Consider the following 22,881-nt stretch of genomic DNA (forward strand, 5'->3'; position numbering starts at 1 on the left):
GAGGGCAGCACAATGGAGGAGCTTTGGCTGTGGGGGAGATGTTTCCCTCCACATCTCTCTGAAGTCAGCAATGCAAAATTAGGCTCTCTGGCACCTTCTCCCTCCCCACCAGGATCCCTGCTGCCGCATGTTCTGTAGGAAGTGTGCAGGGACCAGGGCTGAGCTGGGGGAAGGAGAGGGAGGGAGAGAGGGTAAGGATAGGTCCAGTTGGGAGACTGGAGGGGACATGAGAGAGCCAGGGATGGGGGTAGAAGGTGACAATAAAATGGGGAAAGGCAGTAGAGGGGTCTGAGAAAGTCAGAGGTGGCAATTGGGGAGGTGGGAGGGAACCCAGAAATGGTGGCAGGGTGAGGCAGAGGTGGTGAAGAGGGGATGTGTGGAGAGAAAGGATGATGATGGGTGACAGCGAGCCACAGTCAGAGGAGCCAGAAATGGTGATTGGGAGAGGGAGGGGTTTTATAAGCACAATCATGGGGCAGCACAAGAGGGGGTGAAAGCCTTTGCAGGAAGTGACTTGAAAAGGGATGGATGTTGGGGGAGGGGATCATGGCAGAACGTGTATGTGAGAGAGCCAGAGAGGGCACTGGAGAGGAGAGAGACAGTAAGGGGGGTGGGAGTAGAGAAGCGGGGAAGAGGAGAGAGAGAAAGACAGACAGGAGATGAGAGCAGGGGAGATATTGGTGCTGCGCAGAGGGTGAGGAGAGGAGGTGTTAATGTTGGGGCTGCTGAGAGAGGCTGGTGGGGACAGGTGGAGGGAGGGAGACTGAGAGAGAGACAGTAAGGGGGGTGGGAGCAGAGAAGCGGGGAAGAGGAGAGAGAGAAAGACAGGAGGTGAGAGCAGGGGAGATATTGGTGCTGCGCAGAGGGAGAGGAGAGGAGGGTGTTAATGTTGGGGCTGCTGAGAGAGGCTGGTGGGGACAGGTGGAGGGAGGGAGACTGAGAGAGAGACAGTAAGGGGGGTGGAGCAGAGAAGCGGGAAGAGGAGAGAGAGAAAGACAGGAGGTGAGAGCAGGGGAGATATTGGTGCTGCGCAGAGGGAGAGGAGAGGAGGTGTTAATGTTGGGGCTGCTGAGAGAGGCTGGTGGGGACAGGTGGGGGGACGGAGACTGAGAGAGAGACAGTAAGGGGGGGTGGGAGCAGAGAAGCGGGGAAGAGGAGAAAGAAAGGAGGTGAGAGCAGGGGAGATATTGGTGCTACGCAGAGGGTGAGGGAGAGGAGGTTGTTAATGTTGGGGCTGCTGAGAGAGGCTGGTGGGGACAGGTGGAGGGAGGGAGACTGAGAGAGAGACAGTAAGGGGGGGTGGGAGCAGAGAAGCGGGGAAGAGGAGAGAGAGAAAGACAGGAGGTGAGAGCAGGGGAGATATTGGTGCTGCGCAGAGGGTGAGGAGAGGAGGTGTTAATGTTGGGGCTGCTGAGAGAGGCTGGTGGGGACAGGTGGAGGGAGGGAGACTGAGAGAGAGACAGTAAGGGGGGGTGGGAGCAGAGAAGCGGGGAAGAGGAGAGAGAGAAAGACAGGAGGTGAGAGCAGGGGAGATATTGGTGCTGCGCAGAGGGTGAGGAGAGGAGGTGTTAATGTTAGGGGCTGCTGAGAGAGGCTGGTGGGGACAGGTGGAGGGAGGGAGACTGAGAGAGAGACAGTAAGGGGGGGTGGGAGCAGAGAAGCGGGGAAGAGGAGAGAGAGAAAGACAGGAGGTGAGAGCAGGGGAGATATTGGTGCTGCGCAGAGGGAGAGGAGAGGAGGTGTTAATGTTGGGGCTGCTGAGAGAGGTTGGTGGGGACAGGTGGAGGGAGGGAGACTGAGAGAGAGACAGTAAGGGGGGTGGGAGCAGAGAAGCGGGGAAGAGGAGAGAGAGAAAGACAGGAGGTGAGAGCAGGGGAGATATTGGTGCTGCGCAGAGGGTGAGGAGAGGAGGTGTTAATGTTGGGGCTGCTGAGAGAGGCTGGTGGGGACAGGTGGAGGGAGGGAGACTGAGAGAGAGACAGTAAGGGGGGTGGGAGCAGAGAAGCGGGGAAGAGGAGAGAGAGAAAGACAGGAGGTGAGAGCAGGGGAGATATTGGTGCTGCGCAGAGGGAGAGGAGAGGAGGTGTTAATGTTGGGGCTGCTGAGAGAGGTTGGTGGGGACAGGTGGAGGGAGGGAGACTGAGAGAGAGACAGTAAGGGGGGTGGGAGCAGAGAAGCGGGGAAGAGGAGAGAGAGAAAGACAGGAGGTGAGAGCAGGGGAGATATTGGTGCTGCGCAGAGGGAGAGGAGAGGAGGTGTTAATGTTGGGGCTGCTGAGAGAGGTTGGTGGGGACAGGTGGAGGGAAGGAGACTGAGAGAGAGGCTTGGGAACAGGATGGGGTTGAGAGACAGAGTGGTGGGAACAGGCTTGGGAGACTGAGAAAGGGGCTAGTGGAGGGATTGAGAGGGGCTGTTTGGATCAGGGCGAGAGAGACTGATGGGAACAGGGTGGATGGATTGAGAGACAGATATTGTTGGAAGGGGGGGATTCCTCCTTCCCCCCCACACTCCCCCTTGTCCTTTTATAAATGTGATGCTCTGCTGATTCCTCGCCTCGTGCAGGTCACCGTTACCTCCTACAGGTTGCAGGCTAAGGAGACCTTTACACAAACATTCATTGAGGTTGGAGAAACTTTGCCTGCCTCATCCTCTCCGGGAACTGTATGAATTCCACCATCAGCTCCAAGAAGCGGATGATGCTCTCGCTGCACAGCTTGGTCAGTGCTTGCAGACAACCCTGGATGAACTCCTCCTGCTTTTGCAGCTCCAAACCCTGCAGAGAGAGAGAGAGGAAGGACATCATGACAGGGAACATTTGGCACCACAAAGGCACAAGACAACATTGTAAGCAATAACAGCATCAGGGAAAAATCCCATTTCCATATGGGAATAAAGCAAAGTTGCTTACTTATTGCAGGTGTTCTCCAGGGACAGTGGGATAAAGAGTCGCACGGCGCTGATGTGCAGTATCTCTCAGATCCCTCTGAAAAACTGGAGGTGAGGAGTGCAGTGCACGTACATTGCATTTTCAAATGTTTCCTCCCTCCGCCATGCCTTAGCAGCATGCGAGACAATAGGACTTCCCTTATGAATCCCGGCAGCTGGGTACCAGAGAAGTGCGAGCAGGACCCTTAATCTGCCATTCCTCCAATTTCTGCCCAAAAATTTCATCCCTAAAGCAGCCTCTAACTCCTAAAAGCCTAGCTGATAGGTAATCGGCCTGGGGCATCCAAGCCAGCACAATCTTCTGGTTGCTGCAGTGGGGAAATCGTACAGGGGAAATGCTGGAATATTATTTATTTCTTTGAAATTATTTGTATACCATCCATACAAGGGGTGTTAGGTCGAAGCGGTTTACATGATAAAAACATACATATGTTGAAAAAGAGAATCTTTATCAGGTAGTAAACAAAGAGTAATCTTAGTAACATAGAATAAAAAAATAAAAGACAAAAATAGCTAAAAAGAATAAATTAAAAGTGGTTAAAAATTAAGGTTGCTGAAAGCAAGGGTACATAAATAAGTTTTAAAAGCTTTTTTAAATGCTTTAGTGGTGGAAATGAGAGAATATTGTGTGGAAGTGAGTTTCATAAAGTAGGGCCTGATACTGAGAGGGCTCGATTGCCAGTAATGTCATGTCTTGCATCTATTAACCAAATGTAGTTGTCAAGACGATTGGTAGATTCTAAGAAATGAACATAACCACACAGAGGAAGGGTTGTAAATGAGGACTTTATATTGAATACGGTACTGAATGGATAACCAATGGAGAGACTGTAGAATTGGTGTAATATGAGCTCTACGAGGAATTTTAATGAGTAGACGTGCTGCAGAGTTTTGAATTAATTGAAGAGATCGGATGGAGGAGTTTGGAAGACCAAGGTATAGAGAGTTGCAATAGTCTAATGCTGTCAGGATGAGAGATTGTAAAACTAAACGGAAATCGGGATGACAAAGTAATGGTTTCAGCTTTCTTAGTAACTGAATTTTGTAAAATGATTTTTTTTACAATACAGCAGGTGAGGAACAACCACCATCTTCACTAGATATAGCTTCCCCAACAAGAAGCTTAATGGAAAAAGAATCCAGTTTTCCAAATCAGATTTCAATTTTTTAATAACAGCTGCGTAATTAACCTGAAAAAGATCCACAATGTAAGCAGATACATTTATCCCCAAATATTTGAAATAAGTCATCATAATCGAGAAAGAATTAAAACAATCTGGAAGCCAGTCTTCAGAACCGCAGGTTTGGTACAGTTAACCAGATAGCCCGATAGACTATTGCACCGATGAAGCAAGGCTAGCAACGCAGGAGCAGATTTATTAACCTGAGTTATAAACAATAAGACTTCATGGGCCCAGCTAAATTGGAAACCCTGTATCCGAGAGTCCTCGTTAATCTTTTGAACCAGAGGTTCTAGGGTCAAGTCAAAAAGAAAAGGAGACAAGGGACACCTTTGTCTTACCCTTCTAGTAATCTCAGCCATTAATTTGAATCTGAAGTTTAGGATTTAAATCTACTGCCTTAATCCAGAGCAGAAATCGATCAGGAAAGCCCATCTTTTGAAGCACTGCAAGCAGACCCGGTCAAAGGCTTTGTCTGCGTCTAGTGACAGGATTAGACCTGGAACCCCATGCTTTTTAGCCAGACAGCCAATGTTTAATAATCCTCTAGAATTTTTAATAGAGAAGTTTCCTTTAATAAAATCGGTCTGGTCAGGGTGAACAAATGAGGGCATAAGATGTTCCAGCCTAAGCTGGAGTAGTTTGGCAAATGTCATAATCAGCATTAATGAGAGATAAACTCCAAAGGATCTTTTCCCCCCCCCCTTTTTTTCTTATATTTTATTTTTAATAAATTTACAATTACAACACAAGGATCCCTGTACCAGAAAAATTAAGAGGGATGAAACACGTGTACAAAAGAAAAATATTGTTTACACATACCTCTATTATAAAAGGAAAAAGAGAAGAGACCAAGAAAGAAGAAAGAGTGAAATAACATTGGAATAGACAAAAGGAAAACGTGAGAAGTACACCAAACACCATCAATTCAAAAATGGCCAGTTCTTCATAGAGAGCTAATCACAATTGAGAAGATTCAAAATAAACATAGTTGACATTATGACACACCCTGTAGAGAAGATCTAGTAGTGGCCTGCAGAGCGGGGTACACCGAGAATCCACGCTGTAGATGACAAGTGGTGCAGGAGGAGCAGAGCAGGGTAGCTGAAGTACTCACTCTGAAGTGTTGCAAAGGTCTTGCTGCGGCAAGCATGGTAGTGACCCAAGGCATGGGGTACACTGGAGGTTCCGTCAGCAGAGATGGTGGTAGCGAGGTGTGCTCACAAGCTGAGAGAAGTGGAGACTTCAAGGAGAAAGGCCTTCCGAGGAGTGGATAGCCAGAATGTGGCATGGCCCCCGAGGAGCGGGTACCTAAGGAGTTCATACAGGAATTCAGGAACAAGCGAAGCATCTCCGAGGTAGTGGAATTCAGCAGGAAGGAAATCCAAGCTAACTGGTAGGCAAGAAAGTCCAGAAGGCTTATATACACTGCCGAGTGACGTCATACTGAGGGGATGCCCCCGAGGTTCCCGCCATGACATGTATTTTTATTTATTTATTTATTTATTTATTTAAGGTTTTTATATACCGGCATTCATGATAAATCACATCATGCTGGTTTACATTAAAACAGTGGTGCGTAAAAAGAAAAAACAAACTGGAACTGTAGTGCGGAAGAAAGCAATTACAAAAAACAGGGATGCTTAAACTGGGAGAGGAAAGAAAAAGAAAAGGTTAATAGCATTTTAAATATTTACAACGAACAGTTAAATGAGGTGGTTGTGTTATAGAACTTGAAATTGAAGGACATTAGCTGGCGGCCAACATATTTGAGAGGGACTGTCGCGTGTGCGTGCCCTATGTAATCCCCGATTCAAGATGGCGAACGCAATCGTCCATGCCGTCCCGGGGATGCCAGGGAGGTCGGCGTTTGGAGGCAGAGGTCGCCATCTTAGCCATAATCGCTGGAGCTGGGAAAAAAGAGGTGAGCAACAGAGGGCGCATCCGTCTGTGACCGATGGGCACAACAGTATCCACCTTCTTAGGGCCCCTCCCAGGGGGTTTCAGCTTCCTTGGATGAGTTAGATGAAATTGATGGATTGAGTCTTTGACGAGGATATTGGAAGCAGGCTTCCAACTATTTTTTTCTGGCCCATATCCTTCCCAGGATAACAAGTATTCCCCGTGCTTTCCAGGATGTCACCCACTTGGTACGTGATGTTCTCTTCAGCTGAAAGAGGCAGCAGGTGTGGAGTCTTACTGGAGAACTCGGAGAGAACGAGAGGCTTCAAAAGAGATACATGGAAAGCATTGTGTATCTTCATGGAAGAAGGTAGTTGCAGGCTGTAAGTCAGTGGTCCTAGGTGATGAAGGACGGAGAAAGGAGCGAATCTGACAGAAGGCAGCTTGAGACGGATGAACTTGGTACTAAGCCATACCTTATCCCCCGGTTGGAATTGGGGTGCTGCTCTATGATGAACATCATAGCTCTTCTTGGCCTGTTGTCCTGCTTTATGCAGAAGATCTTTGGTCTATTTCCAAAGTTGGTGGAGTTCCTCTGCTGTAGCTTGAGCTGCAGGAGATGTTACTGACAAAGGTAAAGGAAGTTGAGGCAATGGCTGACAGCCATACACTATTTGAAATGGTGTGGATCCAGTAGCAGATGCAGGGTGAGAATTCAGGGCAAACTTGGCCCCTGGGAGCAATTCTGCTCAAACGCTTTGCCTGGAGTTGACGTATGAACGAATAAATTGTTTCAGCGTATGGTTCATTCTTTCCATCTGACCATTTGATTGTGGATGGTATGCTGACATTAAGCCTAAGGAGATGTCGAATTTTCGCAACAGTGCCCTCCAGAACTTGGCTGTGAACCATACGCCTCTATCCGACAAGTTATGCTTCGGCATGCCATGCAGGCAGAAAATATGCTTTATAAACAATTTGGCAAGTTCTGGGGCAGATGGTAGTCCGGGCAATGCCACGAAGTGTGCCATTTTCGAGAAGCGATCTACTGTGACCCATACAGTATTGTTTCCGTTGGATACTGGCAAGTCAATGACAAAATCAGTCGTGATGTGCATCCAAGGCTCATCTGAAACTGGTAACGGCTGGAGAAAACCCCAGGGGCGTCCAGCTGGAGGCTTCTGTCGAGCGCAAGTAGCACAAGATTCTACATACACTTGTACATCTGCCTTCATTGAAGGCCACCAATAGAATCTTTGTAAGGTGGATAGTGTATGGGCCTGTCCAGGATGACCGGCCAACCGGGAATTGTGAGCCCATTTCAGAAGTTTCTTTCTCAGAGCCCGAGGTACCATCTTCTTACCAGCTGGAACGGAATGAGTAGCGGCCAACATCACTTTTTCAGGGCTGATGATATGGCGAGGTTCGTCTGGGACATCGTCAGACGTAAAGGAGCATGAGAGGGCATTTGCGCAGACTTTCTTGTCAGCAGGACGGTACCTAAGCAGAAAGTCAAACCAGTTAAAAAACAAAGACCATCAGGCTTGTTGATGATTGAGTCGCTGCGCATGTCGCAGATATTCCACGTTCTTGTGGTCTGTGTATCAGTTATGTGGTGTTGTGCCCCCTCAAGCCATGGGCGCCACTCTTCGAAGGCCAGCTTGATAACCAATAGCTCTTTATCTCCGATACCGTAATTTCTCTCGGCTGGATAAAAACCCCGGGAAAAAAAAAAGAAAACGGGTGCAGAGTATTGGTGTCACTGTGTTGACTGAGCATGGCTTCTACGCCGACATCAGAGGCATCGACCTCGACAACAAATGGTCGTCGAGGGTCCAGATGGCGTAGACAAGGTTTTTTAAGGAATGCCTCTTCGAGGGTTTGAAAGGCAGCAATAGCTTCTGGAGACCACTGTGAGGGATTAGCTCCCTTCTTAGTCATGGCAGTAAGTGGTGCTGTCAGGGTTGAGAAGTGGTTGATGAATGTGTGATAGTAATTGGTAAAGTGGAGAGCTTTAAGACCAGTGGGTTGAGGCCAGTCCTGTATGCTTTTGGGTTTTTGTGGATCCATTTGGAATCCCTTATTGGACACAATGTAACCCAAAAATGGGACGGACTCCTGGTGGAAGGCACATTTCTCAAACTTGGCGTATAGATGATTATCTCGTATCTTTGCAGGACTTTCACAACATCTGCCTGATGACTTTGAAGATCACAGGAGAAGACTAATATGTCGTCTAAATATACAACCACACATTGGTATAACATATCTCGTAGAATCAAATTCATCATATTTTGGAATACAGCTGGTGCGTTACACAGGCCGAACGGCATAACTAAGTATTCAAAATGCCCATCACGGGTATTAAAGACTGTTTTCCACTCATCCCCATGATGAATACGGACTTAGTGAAAATCTTGGCCCCTTGGAGTCTGTCAAATAACTCTGAAATGAGAGGTAAAGGGTTTTGGTCCTTTAGGGTGATCTCATTAAGACCTCTGTAGTCAATACAAGGGCGAAGGGATCCATCCTTTTTGCCAACAAAAAAACCCCCAGGACCAGCTGGTGACTTGGAAGGTCTGATAAAACCTTTTTGCAGGTTTTCTTGAATGTAGGCTGACATGGCCTCCGTCTCCGATAGTGACAGTGGATATACTCTTCCTCTAGGAGGTTCCGAGTCTGGTTTCAAATTTATAGCACAGTCGAAGGATTTATGCGGTGGTAGTACGTCTGCTGCTTGTTTAGAAAATACGTCTTGAAAGGATGCATACTGGGGCGGTAAGCCAGGAAGAGAAGTAACGGTAGACATACATGGAAGCTGCTCCCCATTACGATAACTCCACAGTGGCCCAGTTAAATTGGGGAGTGTGGTATTGCAGCCAGGGTAGGCCGAGCACTACTGGATGAATAGCTTTGTCAAGGACCAGAAATGAGATGGTCTTGGTATGAAGAGCATCAGTATGCAAGCATATCGGTTGTGTGGTGAGAGAAACTTCTCCGGGCAACGGCTCTCTCTGTATTGAAGAGAGAAGGAGCGGAGTGGATGTCAGCGTGGTGGGAATCCATAGGTATTCTACCAGTCTTCTCAGTATAAAATTCCCACTTGTGCCGGAGTCAACGAGTACAAGAGTTTGAAATTCGAGACTCCCGGAGATGATGGAGATGGGAAGAGTCAGTGGAGGAGAGGGTGAGTCAGACCTAGGAAGAGTCCTCCAGCGGATCCTAGGTCTGCAAGTTTCCCGGACAGATAGGGCAGGCTTGGACTGCATGGCTGGGTTGTCCGCAGTACATGCAGAGACCCATTCTTTTCCAAAAGCGCCTCTCCTTGGCGGTTAAGTGGCTGCAGCCTAGCTGCATAGGCTCGTCTTCTTCAATGGGTGGTGAAGGCTGAGCCAGAGTTGTAGGCGTGGAGTGAGTGCGTATACCTCCTGGGGAATGCTTCTTAGGACTCTTTGCCTCCTGCGAATGTTCGCGTATGCGGCGATCAACTCTCCCTGCGAGATGAATGAGAGAGTCCAGGGTGTCAGGCAAGTCACAAGCCGCTAGTTCATCCTTTATACCGGAGTTGAGACCCTCTAAGAAAATTGCATGTAGGCAGCCCAGATCCCAGTGGAGTTCAGAAGACAAGGTTTTAAATTCTATGACATAGTCCGGAAGTGGTTTACCTCCTTGTTGAAGGTGTAAGAGTGCAGATCCAGCAACTGCCTGGCGTGCAAGGTCATCAAATACTGACTTGAAGAGAGCCAGAAATCCGGGCAGGTCACTAAGGACTGGATCGTTGAGCTCCCAGAGAGGTGAAGCACAGGCCAGAGCTTTCCCATCTAACAGAGACAGGATATACGTCGTCTTGGTTATTGCAGTAGGAAAATAAGATGGTTGCAGTGAGAAGTGCATACAGCACTGGTTTAGAAAACCCCTACAAAACAGGGAATCTCATGAGAAGTGAGTGGGAGCTGGTAAAGGCACTGCAGTACACACAGCGACCACTTGAGGCAGGGCATCTTTGTCCGAAGTAGAAGGAGTGTTCAGTCGGGAATTCAACTGATTAAAGGCGTTAGCCAATGTCTCTAAGGTCCTCTGTTGCTCGGTGATACGTGGCCTGCAGGGCTGAGACCTGAGCCGGGTCCATGGAGTTAGCAATCTGTTATAATTTGGCTTGGTTGTGAACCCTAGATTGTGGTGAGAGCTGACTCCACCCACAGGGAGGAGCCCTGTGGGGACTCATCACGATAGGCATAGTCTCAGCAGAGAAGGACATAGAGAGAAGCAAGGTTTTATTATACAGCAACGAGAATATATGCCCGTAGAACGGGCAGTAAGACACAGTCCAGAGTAGATGTGTACCCACAGATGGTATCCGGTAGTGGCCCGCAGAGCGGGGTATGCCGGGAAATGCTTCCTCCAAATAGCACTTCTTGTAGAGTAGATCCGGTAGTGGCCTATAGGACAGGGTATGCCGAGAATCCACGCTGTAGATGATGAGTGGTGCAGGAGCAGCAGAGCAGGGTAGCTGAAGTACTCACTCTGAAGTGTGGCAAAGGTCTTGCTGCGGCAGGCACGGTAGTGACCCAAGGCACGGGGTACACAGGAGATTCCGTTAGCAGAGATGGTGGTAGCGAGGTGTGCTCACAAGCTGAGAGAAGTGGAGACTTCAAGGAGAAAGGCCCTCCGAGGAGTGGATAGCCGGAACACGGCAAGGCCCCTGAGGAGTAAGCGAAGCGACTCCGAGATAGTGGAATTCAGGAGGAAGGAAATTCTTGCTAACTCGTAGGTAGGAAAGTCCGGAAGGCTTAAATACACTGGCGGGTGACGTCATGCGGAGGGGACGCCACCGAGGTTCCTGCCATGACGTGTATTTGAGAGGGACTGGCGCGTGTGCGTGTGCCCTATGTAATCCCCGATTCAAGATGGCGAACGTGATCACCATGCCATCCTGGGGACGCCAGGGAGGTCAGCGTTTGGAGGCAGAGGTCGCCATCTTAGCCAGAATCGCTGGAGCTGGGAAAAAAGAGGTGAGCAACAGATGGCGCAGCCATCTGCGACCGACGAGCACAACAGCCCCATGAGAAAAAACAATTCATCTGTTACTTTTGGGACTTTTCCAACTTGAGAGAAAAAGAGAGCAAGAGAGAAAAATCCCACAACCTAAAGGCCCCAGGGAAAAGCGAAGGCTGAAGGGGCCCTGCGCACCGAGGTGATGTGGGGGGCTGCACATGCTCTGATGAGCATGGCAAAAGCTTCTAGAGGCTTTTAGGGAAAATCTGTGCACCACCCTTCATCAGATGCCATCACCTGCCAGCCCTTGAAGAATCCTGCACATGCTCAGAAAAGCTTTCACCAGCTTCCCAGAAGGCTCTGGTAGATGCCACTCACATGTGGAACTGGTTATCCTGTTGAACTCACTGAGTGAGAGGTACAGCCTGACTGATAGAGGAAAATGTAATTGTTCAGTTCAAATATTAAAAATCGCACCATGGTTGGAATGAGTGTCGTGTCTATCACCTGCATGAACTTGCGGTTCACATTTTCCAGAGAAAGCAGGACTACACGTTGATAGTGGGGTAAAATGAAGATCATAATTAGATTATATTTAATAAATCGGTGCCTGTTCCTAACTCTGCTTTCTTCTTTACGGTCTGTCTTTATCAGCCTTATCCCTAAGGATTTTTTCCATAGGTACAGATTAGAATCGTGTCTTGATTTCTGTCACTGTGTCACCTTGACTGTTATATGGGATGTTACTAGGGATTCACATGGTTTTTTGGTATGTTTTAGTGACCGGGACTCTGTTGTAATAAAAACAGGCAATAAGATGTAAACAAACAAATAAATAAGTAAATAAGTGACTGTTTTCCTCTAACCTTGAATATCTCCGAATCCGTTTGGTCCAGGAGTTTCAGCAGTGCATCTTGGACATCTATGATGTTCTCGAGCGCTTGCTGCTCATGGAGTTGAAGGAGTGCATTAATGATCTCTAGCTTCACATCAAAGCTCACAACTTTTAACCAGTTCAGGAGCTGAGAGACAAATTCCTTCGTAGTCTTTGGTGCCGAGAAGCCCTGAGAAAATGAATGGGCAAGTCTCAGTGAGCATAATAGGAATTCATCCATCTACTGAGAAAAAGGATTCAATCAAATCAATAATCTCTAAAATGTAGGAAAATATCAATCATCAACTCAGATTTCCAATAAAACATTGGCTACCTAAAGTCAGCACCAATTTTACTTCCTACGGCTCCCCAATGCTTTCTGTTCCTGATATTCTCCAATTATATTTCCTATTGCAAACATCAAGCCCACTGCCCATCCCTATATTTTCCATCTCCTTATCCAGTCCCTCTTCTGTCTTGTCAACTGTTCTTGAGCATTTATTGTTTCCCTCTCTCATCCATCTATTATCACTCTCCCCAAGAGTACATCATCCTCATCACTATCATCACACTTTGGCTTTTCTGCTCCTAACTGGAGATAACTCACCCCATCTGTGTATCAACCCATTAGTTCCCCAGCATTATCCCTAGCCTACCCATTTCCTCTCTTTCTCGTGTTCCCTAGGGAATGCCCACTCAATTTCAAATAACCTCATCTGCATTCATGACCTCTTATCCCTCTTTTTCTCCATCTTCACACTCTGACCAAGATGCAATTTTCCCCTAAGCATTATGCTTTACTCTTGCATCTTCTCCATAACTCTCTCCTTTCTCCTTTCTTCCACTACCTTTCACAAAAACATAGAAAGATGATGGCAGAAAAAGATCATGCAGCCTATCTAGTCTGCCCATTCACACCAACAACTCAGCTTTACAATTCCTACTATTCCTTATTTGTCCCCATATACCTCTCTGTTTATTCCATGCTTTCTTGAATTCACAAACTTTCAATGTCTCCACTACCTCCATGGGGAAGGTTGTGGGCAAGGACCCTTGGTCCGAGGTCGAGTTGGTGCAACCTGCAGTAAGGAACCTTGCAGGTCCCCACCATTGGCTGGTGGAGCTGGCTATGGCAGAGGCCCAACTGGAGTTTCACTTATACCAGCCCTTGTTCCCTTAGGTTGAGCCTTCAGGTAACAGGGCCGGCAGACTTAGGCATGGGCCTCTGCTGATGAGGTGGAGATCTGTGGATATGGATGAGTCACAGGCCAGGGTCCAAAACAGGCTGAGTACCAGCATAGTCAGACCCAAAAAACACAGAGGAAGACGGTCTAAGAAAGCCGTGAGGAAACAATAAAAGGAATAGCCGAAAGTCCTTTAAAAATCCGTTTATTAGTTGCCCGACTCTAGGCCTGAGTTTCGCCCAACAAAGGGCTGCTTCAGGGGCTTACAGATGATTAATACGCCCTCATATTCACAATATCCAAATGACTATGCAATTGGTATATATTTATCCACCATTTGAATTTCTCACTTTTGAATAAAAAAGCAATGTTTTCCGAAATGCGATAGTGTTCAATACTCTCCTTGCAAACAGAGTACACAGGAGTGTACCAAGCCAATGAGTTAAAGCTTTAAGACTGACGACAGAACAAAGATGAGGAACTCAGCAATGACAACCAGGGACTGCCAAGACAATGACCAGGAAAGCAGGAATGAAGACCAGGGGCACAGGATGAAGACCAGAAACACAGTCAAGTAACTTCCTCTACCAAAGGCAATCAACTTATTGCCAAGGTGCTGGAGCAGAGTCAGGAGAGGGATTTTATATGCTTCAGCATCAGACAACAGCAGTAGGGGCCGCAGGGAACTTTCCTCCATGGTCCCTTTAAATACCGCCGAGAAGCGCACGCATGTGCCTAAGGCAGCGTGCCATTCAGGGCATCAGCGATGGGGGCCAGCCACATTGGGTCAGTGGCAGTGTCTCACTACATCGGGTTGTTGACGTTGTCCTGCTGCCTAGGGAAGTGGCAATCAGCGTGGCCTAGGCCTGTTGGCAGGTTCCTACTGCATCAGCCTAAGGCAGGAGGTAAGAGGGGCGGTTTGTCGGGGCAGCCCATAGACCGCTGATCGCAACAGGAAAACTGTTCCATGCATCCACTACCTTCTTTGTAAAGAAATAATTCCTTAGATTACAGTTGAGTCTACCCACTTCCACATTCATCCATGTCCCTACAAGTAAAGAATCACCTGAGCTAAAGGATTCCAATTTATCCCTGTCAACTGAAAAGCAGGTTGTTAATACAAACAAAAAACACACGTTGAACTGTCTGTATGCCAATGCCAGAAGTCTAAGAAGTAAGATGGGAGAGTTAGAGGGTATAGCAGCAAATGATGACATAGACTTAATTGGCATCTCAGAGACTTGGTGATAGGAGGATAACCAATGGGACAGTGCTATATCAGGGTACAAATTATATGAACTCCCCATGTTGAACTGCGAATGTTAACCAAATATTTAACTTCCCCCTGTTTTCCTATATTGAAATGTCCCAGTTAGCTCAATCCCTGTTAGATATGAAATTTATTGTAAAGCCTGTTGCTATGTTATGTTACACTGTGAACCGAGGTGATGTTACTAAGGTGCCGCGGTATGTAAAAACCCTTAAATAAATAAATATCGCAATGATAGGGAGGATCAATTTGGTGGGGGTGTGGCACTTTATGTCCGGGAGGGTATAGAGTCCAACAGGATAAAGATCATACAAGAGAGTAAATGCTCAGTAGAATCTATATGGGTAGAAATCCCATGTGTGTTGGGTAAGAGTATAGTGATAGGAGTATACTACCGTCCACCTGGACAAAATGGTCAGACAGATGATGAAATGCTAAGAGAAATCAGGGAAGCAAACCAATTTGGCAGTGCAATAATAATGGGAGATTTCAATTACCCCAATATTGACTGGGTAAATGTAACATCAGGACTTTCTAGAGACATAAAGTTCCTGGATGTAATAAATGACTGCTTCATGGAGCAATTGGTTCAAGAACCAACAAGAGAGGGAGCTATTTTATATCTAATTCTTAGTGGAAGGCAGGATTTGGTGAGAGAGGTAACATTGGTGGGGCCACTTGGCAACAGTGATCATTTATTTATTTATTTATTTAAAGGCTTTTATAGACAGGTATTCGTGTGAACATCATATCGGTTTACATAGAACTTGAAAACAGTAGTGCATATAACAGGGTGCAATAAACTGGGAGGGCGGAATAAACCATGTCAGTTAGGAACATTGTAGATATATCTTGATAATGTGTTGAATAAGGTGACAGTAATTGCACAGGGGCATTAAACTCGGAGAGGGGAAATAAAGTAAGGCGCCTCCGAAGTAGTGGAATTCAGCAGGAAGGAAGTCCTTGCTAACTCGTAGGTAGCTCAGACCGGCTGGCTCAAATACACGCAGGCAGATGACGTCACGTGGAAGGGATGCCCCCGAGGTTCCCACCATGCCGTGTATAAGATGGGGCCTGGCGCGCGCGCATGCCTTAGGTAATCCCCGATTCAAGATGGCGGACGGGACTGCCCCCGCCATCCCAGGAACGCTGAGGAGCGCGGCATGCAGAGGTCGCCAAGTGTCCGAGAATTACTGGTGCAGGGAAAAAGGAGGTGAGCAACAGAGGTCACAGCCGTCTGCGACCGACGGGCGCAACAGTTACACTAGGTATCTTGTCTGTGTGCCAGGTTTTCCTGATCTACCTGTTTCCTTTCTATGGCTTTAAAACCATTTTGTTCTTGGCCTGTTTCGTCATGGCGTTGCGCATCGCGACTGTATGCTTTCATCATTACGTTCTTTCTGCCCCAGTGATTTGGTGCGCTTTACAGGTTTAAACCTGCGGATTACAGCGGATACCGTCGGCAGACTGTCACACTGGGTGCATTTCTGTAAAAGGTATGTTTTGCACTAATCCTGTTTCTTTTTCCCATTATTTTACTCATCTGCAGCCCTTAGTTACTTACCACTTGACTTTACAGCCGGCCGTAACTGTGTTTCTCTTTGTAAAGTTGCATTTGGATGGAACAACTCCCCTATGAGGAAAGGCTGAAGAGGTTAGGGCTGTTCAGCTTGGAGAAGAGATGGCTGAGGGGGGATATGATAGAGGTGTTTAAAATCATGAGAGGTCTAGAACGGGTAGATGTGAATATTAATTAAGTTGACTCGGTTATTTTCACTTTCGAATAATAAAAGGACTAGGGGGCACTCCATGAAGTTAGCATGTGGCACATTTAAGACTAATCGGAGAAAGTTCTTTTTTACTCAACGCACAATAAAGCTCTGGAATTTGTTGCCAGAGGATGTGGTTAGTGCAGTTAGTGTAGCTGGGTTCAAAAAAGGTTTGAATAAGTTCTTGGAGGAGAAGTCCATTAACGGCTATTAATCAATTATACTTAGGGAATAGCCACTGCTATTAATTGCAGCAGTAGCATGGGATTCTGTGTAGAAAACTGCTTTCTACACAGATTCTGTGTAGAAAACTGCTCTGTGATTTCAAATCCCTTTCTATTCCAGTGTTGTATACTAATCAGTTTGGTTTCTTGATTATATTGTATACTAATCTGTTTGGTTTCTTGATATTAGATTGTTGTAAGATTCAAAAAAGCCACAAAAAAAAAAGAAAAAAATTCCCAGTATCCCTCTAATTGTATAACTGTTATATAATCTGTTACAAATTGGGATATAAGTGCTGTGGGATCCTTTTACTAGCTAAAGGACAAGTAAACTTTCAGAAAGTGTCTTGCCCTACCCAGCTTGACCTAGGTATAAACTGTTTAACTCCCTCCCACCCCTAGGTTTGTATTTCTAATGTAGTCATCCTAACTTCATAATAGGCAACCAGATAAATTAGTAAATTGATTATTCCTTAGGTGCACCAATCAAATAACTTACCTAAATGAGTACTATTCAATGCAACTGCTGTGGAGCCTTTATATTGAGGGTAATCATATGGAAACTTAAGGCTTGCCCCTTTTGTTCAAAACTCTCTACCTTGGAAAAGGAGCTGGATGACTTTAAAGCTGAATTAGCTTCAATAAAGAGAGTCTCAGCCACGGTACATTATTCAGGAAATAATTTCCACTTTCCACTGAATAACCAAAACTCAAGAAAAAAGAGATTTACCGTGGGCTCAGGTAGGATAAGACCTGTAACCCACAGACACCCATTATTGAAAGCTGTGCAACCCACAACTCTATCCCACCACTCACACAGGCCATTAAGGAACTTTAAAAGTATTTCAGTGGGCTCTGGTAGAATAAGACCTGTGTTCCGTAGACACACACTGTATCAAGTGCAACAAGTACAAAATGCCTTCTCTGTATTAAATTCTGAAGAAGTCCTTGAGAAAAAGATTGAAATGTTATCGGAAAAGAGAGAAAAAACCCAATGCATACAGAAATTCCAAATCAGAAACCAAAGGAAAAAGCTCACAGTGATGGATGATTCTGTCATCAGAGGCATTAATATCTTCCCTTGCACAAATGCAAAGAGAAAAGTGGATAACAAACCTCAACTAAATAGGTCACAAAAGGAGTCCAGGAACAGCAGTAACCTGAGCAAAGAAAGCTGGAAAGCTATGAGCACAAATGCTCGTAGTTTGGGTAATAAAATCCCAGAGCTGCAAGCCCTAATGGTGGAGGCGGACTTGGACATTGTTGCTGTCACGGAAACATGGTTTACAGAATATCATGACTGGGATACGGCAATACCAGGCTATAACTTGTTAAGGAAGGACAGAGAGGATAGGAATGGGGGAGGAGTGGCTCTATATGTCAGAAACAATATCCAAGCATCTGAGCTGCAAGGAAGATGGGGCAAAGAAGAAGCACTATGGGCAGACTTAAAAAAAGATGGGGCATCCATTTTTATTGGAGTGGTTTACAGGCCTCCAAACCAAAAGGAAGAGCTGGACAGAGATCTGATTGAAGACATCCAAAGGATAGCAAAGAAAGGAGAAGTGGTGATCGTTGGAGACTTTAATATGCCAGATGTAGACTGGAGAATCCCATCTGCAGAATCTAAAAATAGTAGAGAAATAGTAGATGCCCTGCAAGTAGCTTTATTCAAACAAATGGTAATGGAACCCACGAGAGAAGGAGCTATACTCGACTTAGTGCTCACTAATGGAGATAATGTCTCAGACGTCCAGGTGGGTGCCCACCTCAGCACCAGTGATCATCAAACGGTATGGTTTAATATCACAAAAAGGACACTGAAAAGAAGCACAAAAACCCAAGTTTTGATGTTCAAAAACACAGACTTTGATGAAATGGGGAAGTACCTGGAGGAAGAACTAAAAGGCTGGGAAAACGAGAGAGATGTGGATCAACAGTGGACCAATCTAAAAGGAGCAATCACCAAGGCAACTAATCTATATGTTAGAAAAGTAAAGAAAAGCAAAAGAAAAATGAAACCTATCTGGTTCTCAAAGGAGGTGGCTGACAAAATAAAGGCTAAAAGAACAGCATTCAAGAAATATAAAAGATCCCAAAAGGAGGAACACAAAGAAGAATATCTGGTAGAACTGAGGGAGACGAAGAAATTAATCAAGATGGCAAAAAGTCAAGCGGAAGAGAGGATTGCCAAAGAGGTAAAGAGTGGTAACAAAACATTTTTCAGATATATCAGTGAAAAGAGAAAAGTTCAAAATGGTATAGTGAAATTGAAAGGTGGAAAGGATCAATGCGTGGAGAGAGACGAAGAAATGGCAGAAATATTAAATGAATACTTCAGTTCTGTGTTCACTAAAGAGGACCCTGGAGAAGGACCGACACTAGTTAACAAGAAACTGGAGGGGAATGGAGTAGATGTAACTCCATTTACAGTAGAAAATGTATGGGAAGAGCTGGTGAAACTGAAAGTGGACAAAGCCATGGGGCCTGATGAAGTTCATCCCAGAATACTGAGGGAGCTCAGAGATGTGCTGGCAGGTCCGCTGTGTGACCTATTCAATAGATCCCTAGAAACGGGAGTGGTGCCGAATGATTGGAGGAGAGCGGTGGTGGTCCCGCTTCACAAGAGTGGGAACAGAGAAGAGGCTGGTAACTACAGACCGGTTAGCCTCACTTCAGTGGTGGGAAAAGTAATGGAGTCACTGTTGAAAGAGAGAATAGTGAACTATCTACAGTCGGGAGAATTGCTGGACCAGAGGCAGCATGGATTCACCATTGGAAGATCCTGTCAGACAAATCTGATTGACTTTTTTGACTGGGTAACCAAGGAATTGGATCGAGGAAGAGCACTCGATGTCATCTACTTGGATTTCAGCAAAGCTTTTGACACTGTCCCGCACAGGAGACTGGTGAATAAAATGAGAAGCTTAGGAGTGAGTGCCGAGGTGGTGGCCTGGATTGCAAACTGGTTGACGGACAGAAGACAATGTGTGATGGTAAATGGAACTCTCTCTGAAGAGAGAGCGGTTTTAAGCGGTGTACCGCAGGGATCGGTGTTGGGACCGGTCCTTTTCAATATCTTTGTGAGCGACATTGCGGAAGGGATAGAAGGTAAGGTATGTCTTTTTGCGGATGACACTAAGATCTGCAACAGAGTGGACACGCCGGAAGGAGTGGAGAGAATGAGACGGGATTTAAGGAAGATGGAAGAGTGGTCGAAGACATGGCAGCTGACATTCAATGCCAAGAAGTGCAAAGTCATGCATATGGGGAGTGGAAATCCGAATGAACTGTATTCGATGGGGGGAGAAAGGCTGATGTGCACGGAGCAGGAGAGAGACCTTGGGGTGATGGTGTCTAATGATCTGAAGTCGGCGAAACAATGTGACAAGGTGATAGCTAAAGCCAGAAGAATGCTGGGCTGCATAGAGAGAGGAATATCGAGTAAGAAAAGGGAAGTGATTATCCCCTTGTACAGGTCCTTGGTGAGACCTCACCTGGACTATTGTGTTCAGTTCTGGAGACCGTATTTCCGAAGAGACAGAGACAAGATGGAGGCGGTCCAGAGAAGGGTGACCAAAAAGGTGGAAGGTCTTCATCAAATGACTTATGAGGAGAGATTGAAGAATCTAAATATGTACACCCTGGAGGAAAGGAGGAGCAGAGGTGATATGATACAGACTTTCAGATACTTGAAAGGTTTTAATGATCCAATGACAACGACAAACCTTTTCCATAGGAAAAAAATCAGCAGAACCAGGGGTCACGATTTGAAGCTCCAGGGAGGAAGATTCAGAACCAATGTCAGGAAGTATTTCTTCACGGAGAGGGTGGTGGATGCCTGGAATGCCCTTCCGAAGGAAGTGGTGAAGACCAGAACTGTGAAGGACTTCAAAGGGGCGTGGGATAAACACTGTGGATCCATAAAATCAAGAGGCCGTCAATAAAGAGTGGGTGGCTCGCCAGAATGACGGCTACTGCCTGGAGATAATACCCTTATTCAATAAACATACACATGGTTACTGTGACTCCAACATCACTCTAAGCTACAACAGCAAGAGGAAATGTGGAAAAAAGGATTCGCACTCACAAAGTGGGGAGTAGCTGGCTTGTTAAGGCGGTTACTACCCCAAACCAAATAAGCCTGATACTTCACTTTCAATGCATATCCAGCATAGCTCTCTGCTTCAACGGCAGGGGAGAAGAAAAACTGATACTTCACGCATAGCTCTCTGCTTCAACGGCAGGGGAGAAGAAAAACTGATACTTCACGCATATCCAGCATAGCTCTCTGCTTCAACGGCAGGGGAGAAGAAAAACTGATACTTCACGCATATCCAGCATAGCTCTCTGCTTCAACAGCAGGGGAGAAGAAAAACTGATACTACACGCATATCCAGCATAGCTCCCTGCTTCAACGGCAGGGGAGAAGAAAAACAACCAATAAGGGCTGAATAACACAGTCTGGGTAAAACAAATAAACATGGGTGTAGCTTGCTTATTGCGGCGGTTACTACCCCTACTACCCCTAACTAATCAAGCTTGATATTTCACTTGGTTGCAGCTCCATCACTGCTCTCTACATTAATGGTGGGGGTGGAAGAGAAATAGAACCAAAGAGCTAAGAGAAACAGATAAGTATGAGAGAAAAATGTGAAGCTTGCTGGGCAGACTGGATGGGCCGTTTGGTCTTCTTCTGCCGTCATTTCTATGTTTCTATGTTTCTATGTTTCTAGTGTTATTGCATCAGTAGCATGGGATCTTCTTGGTGTTTGGGTACTTGCCAGGTTCTTATGGCCTGGATTGGCCACTGTTGGAAACAGGATGCTGGGCTTGATGGACCCTTGGTCTGACCCAGCATGGCAATTTCTTATGTTCTTATGTTCTTATTTTTGATCTACATTTATAAAGGCATTTTATATGCTCATTTGTAATTTTATGATTATAAGTACAGGCTACTTAGATGTTTTCTGTTTTCCATCGCTACAGTTATTTATATCTCTTTACCGTGGCTTGACATCCTTGCTATTTTATATATTTTCTTCACCCTGGCAATCTCTTCCTTTGCAAGTTACTAGGCATCGTCTTTGCAGCATTTTGCAATTGTGATCCCTTAACTACCTGTTCGGCAAATTTGAAACTTTGTACCTCCGACCACGTTTCTGAAAGTAGTTTTGCATGCCTGCTCGAGTCCTTTTTCTTACCATATGTCCCTTCTTAGTAGGATAGGCTGCTCAGTTCCGTTTCTCCATTACTGCGGTCATTATTGTAGCTTCTCCGTGGTTCAACGGGTTTCTCTCCTCACCACCCTGTACATCCCATCGTAGTAACTACAGATTTAGTTACATCCTAAGCTGCCTTGCTGTTTTTTTCTCCGCTGCCCTTGTTGATGTGTAGAGCTCTTATCCTGCTTTTTATTTGTTTATTTACATCTATTTTTACATTTTTATTTTCATTTCTTATCATTGGTTCATGCACATATTCTTATTAAAACAATATTTCCTTAATGATATTTTCCATTATTTGTCTTGTGGTCTTTTTGTAGGTGTTTGTCTCTTATCATCTACCTTTTATGTCTGATAGATTTGTCGGTTAACCACACTGGTGAAAATCGGTTTTGATCTCCTGCTCTGTCCCTCCCAATGCACGGCTGTGCAGGGGGACCAACAGTACTTCCACAACCAATTGCCTTATTGTTTCCAAATGCAAGAGAGGTCTGCCTGAGCATTATACTGAGTGAAGAAATACCTCTCCTTCTCTACCACAGCCTCTGTGTCAGTAGATGATTCATCTGTTTTGCCTCACCTCTGCATTATTTGGGTTTTTAAACAACATCCATGCCTGAGCTAAACTCTTAACCTTTGCACTTGCTCCTTTCAGTTTTTCCCTAACCATTTTCCTCATTTTATCATAATCACCTTCTTGGAAGTTAAATGCTATCACAATAGATTTCTTTAGTGAGCTCCCTCCAGTTATTATGTCAGATTTGATAATGTTGTGATCACTATTGCCAAGTGGCTCCAACACTGTTACCTCTCACACCAAATCCTGTGTTCCACTAAGGACCAGGTCTAATCTTCAAGCAATAATCTTCTCAAAAATAGACTACTGTAACGCTATCTTACTAGGTCTCCCTGCCTCCTCCACCAAACCCCTCCAGATGCTCCAAAATGCGGCAGCCAGAACACTGACCAACTCCAGGAGAAGAGACCACATCACCCCCATTCTCAAAAACTTACACTGGCTGCCGATACATTTCAGGATTATCCATAAGTCCATCACCATTATCTATAAAGCCATCCATCATCACGCTCCTCTTAACCTACAAATCCCGCTCAGACAACTTACCTCCTCCAGACCCATTAGAGAAGCCTACAGAGGATCACTACATGTACCACAAACCAAATCCACACATTATCGAGCATATAGAGACCGGGCCTTCTCTACAGCGGGACCCTCGATATGGAACTCCATTCCCCCGATCTGAGACAGGAACCGTGCCTTCTAACATTCAGAAAAAGGCTTAAGACGAGGTT

At 45.8% G+C, this 22,881-nt stretch overlaps 1 protein-coding gene across 1 annotated transcript in view; it reads right to left on the reverse strand.

Moving 5' to 3' along the window:
- Positions 1-22,881, reverse strand: part of WDR97 (WD repeat domain 97) — a 378,285-nt gene that overhangs the window by 76,018 nt on the left and 279,386 nt on the right. The window contains exons 21-22 of the mRNA XM_029587226.1: positions 11,891-12,088; positions 2,643-2,773 (exon numbers count right to left, since the gene is read on the reverse strand). Of these exons, the coding sequence (XP_029443086.1) occupies positions 2,643-2,773; positions 11,891-12,088 (329 nt within the window). The remainder of the gene's footprint in view (positions 1-2,642; positions 2,774-11,890; positions 12,089-22,881) is intronic.

The sequence above is a fragment of the Rhinatrema bivittatum genome, chromosome 2 (assembly GCF_901001135.1).
Source record: "Rhinatrema bivittatum chromosome 2, aRhiBiv1.1, whole genome shotgun sequence".
NCBI lineage: Eukaryota > Metazoa > Chordata > Amphibia > Gymnophiona > Rhinatrematidae > Rhinatrema > Rhinatrema bivittatum.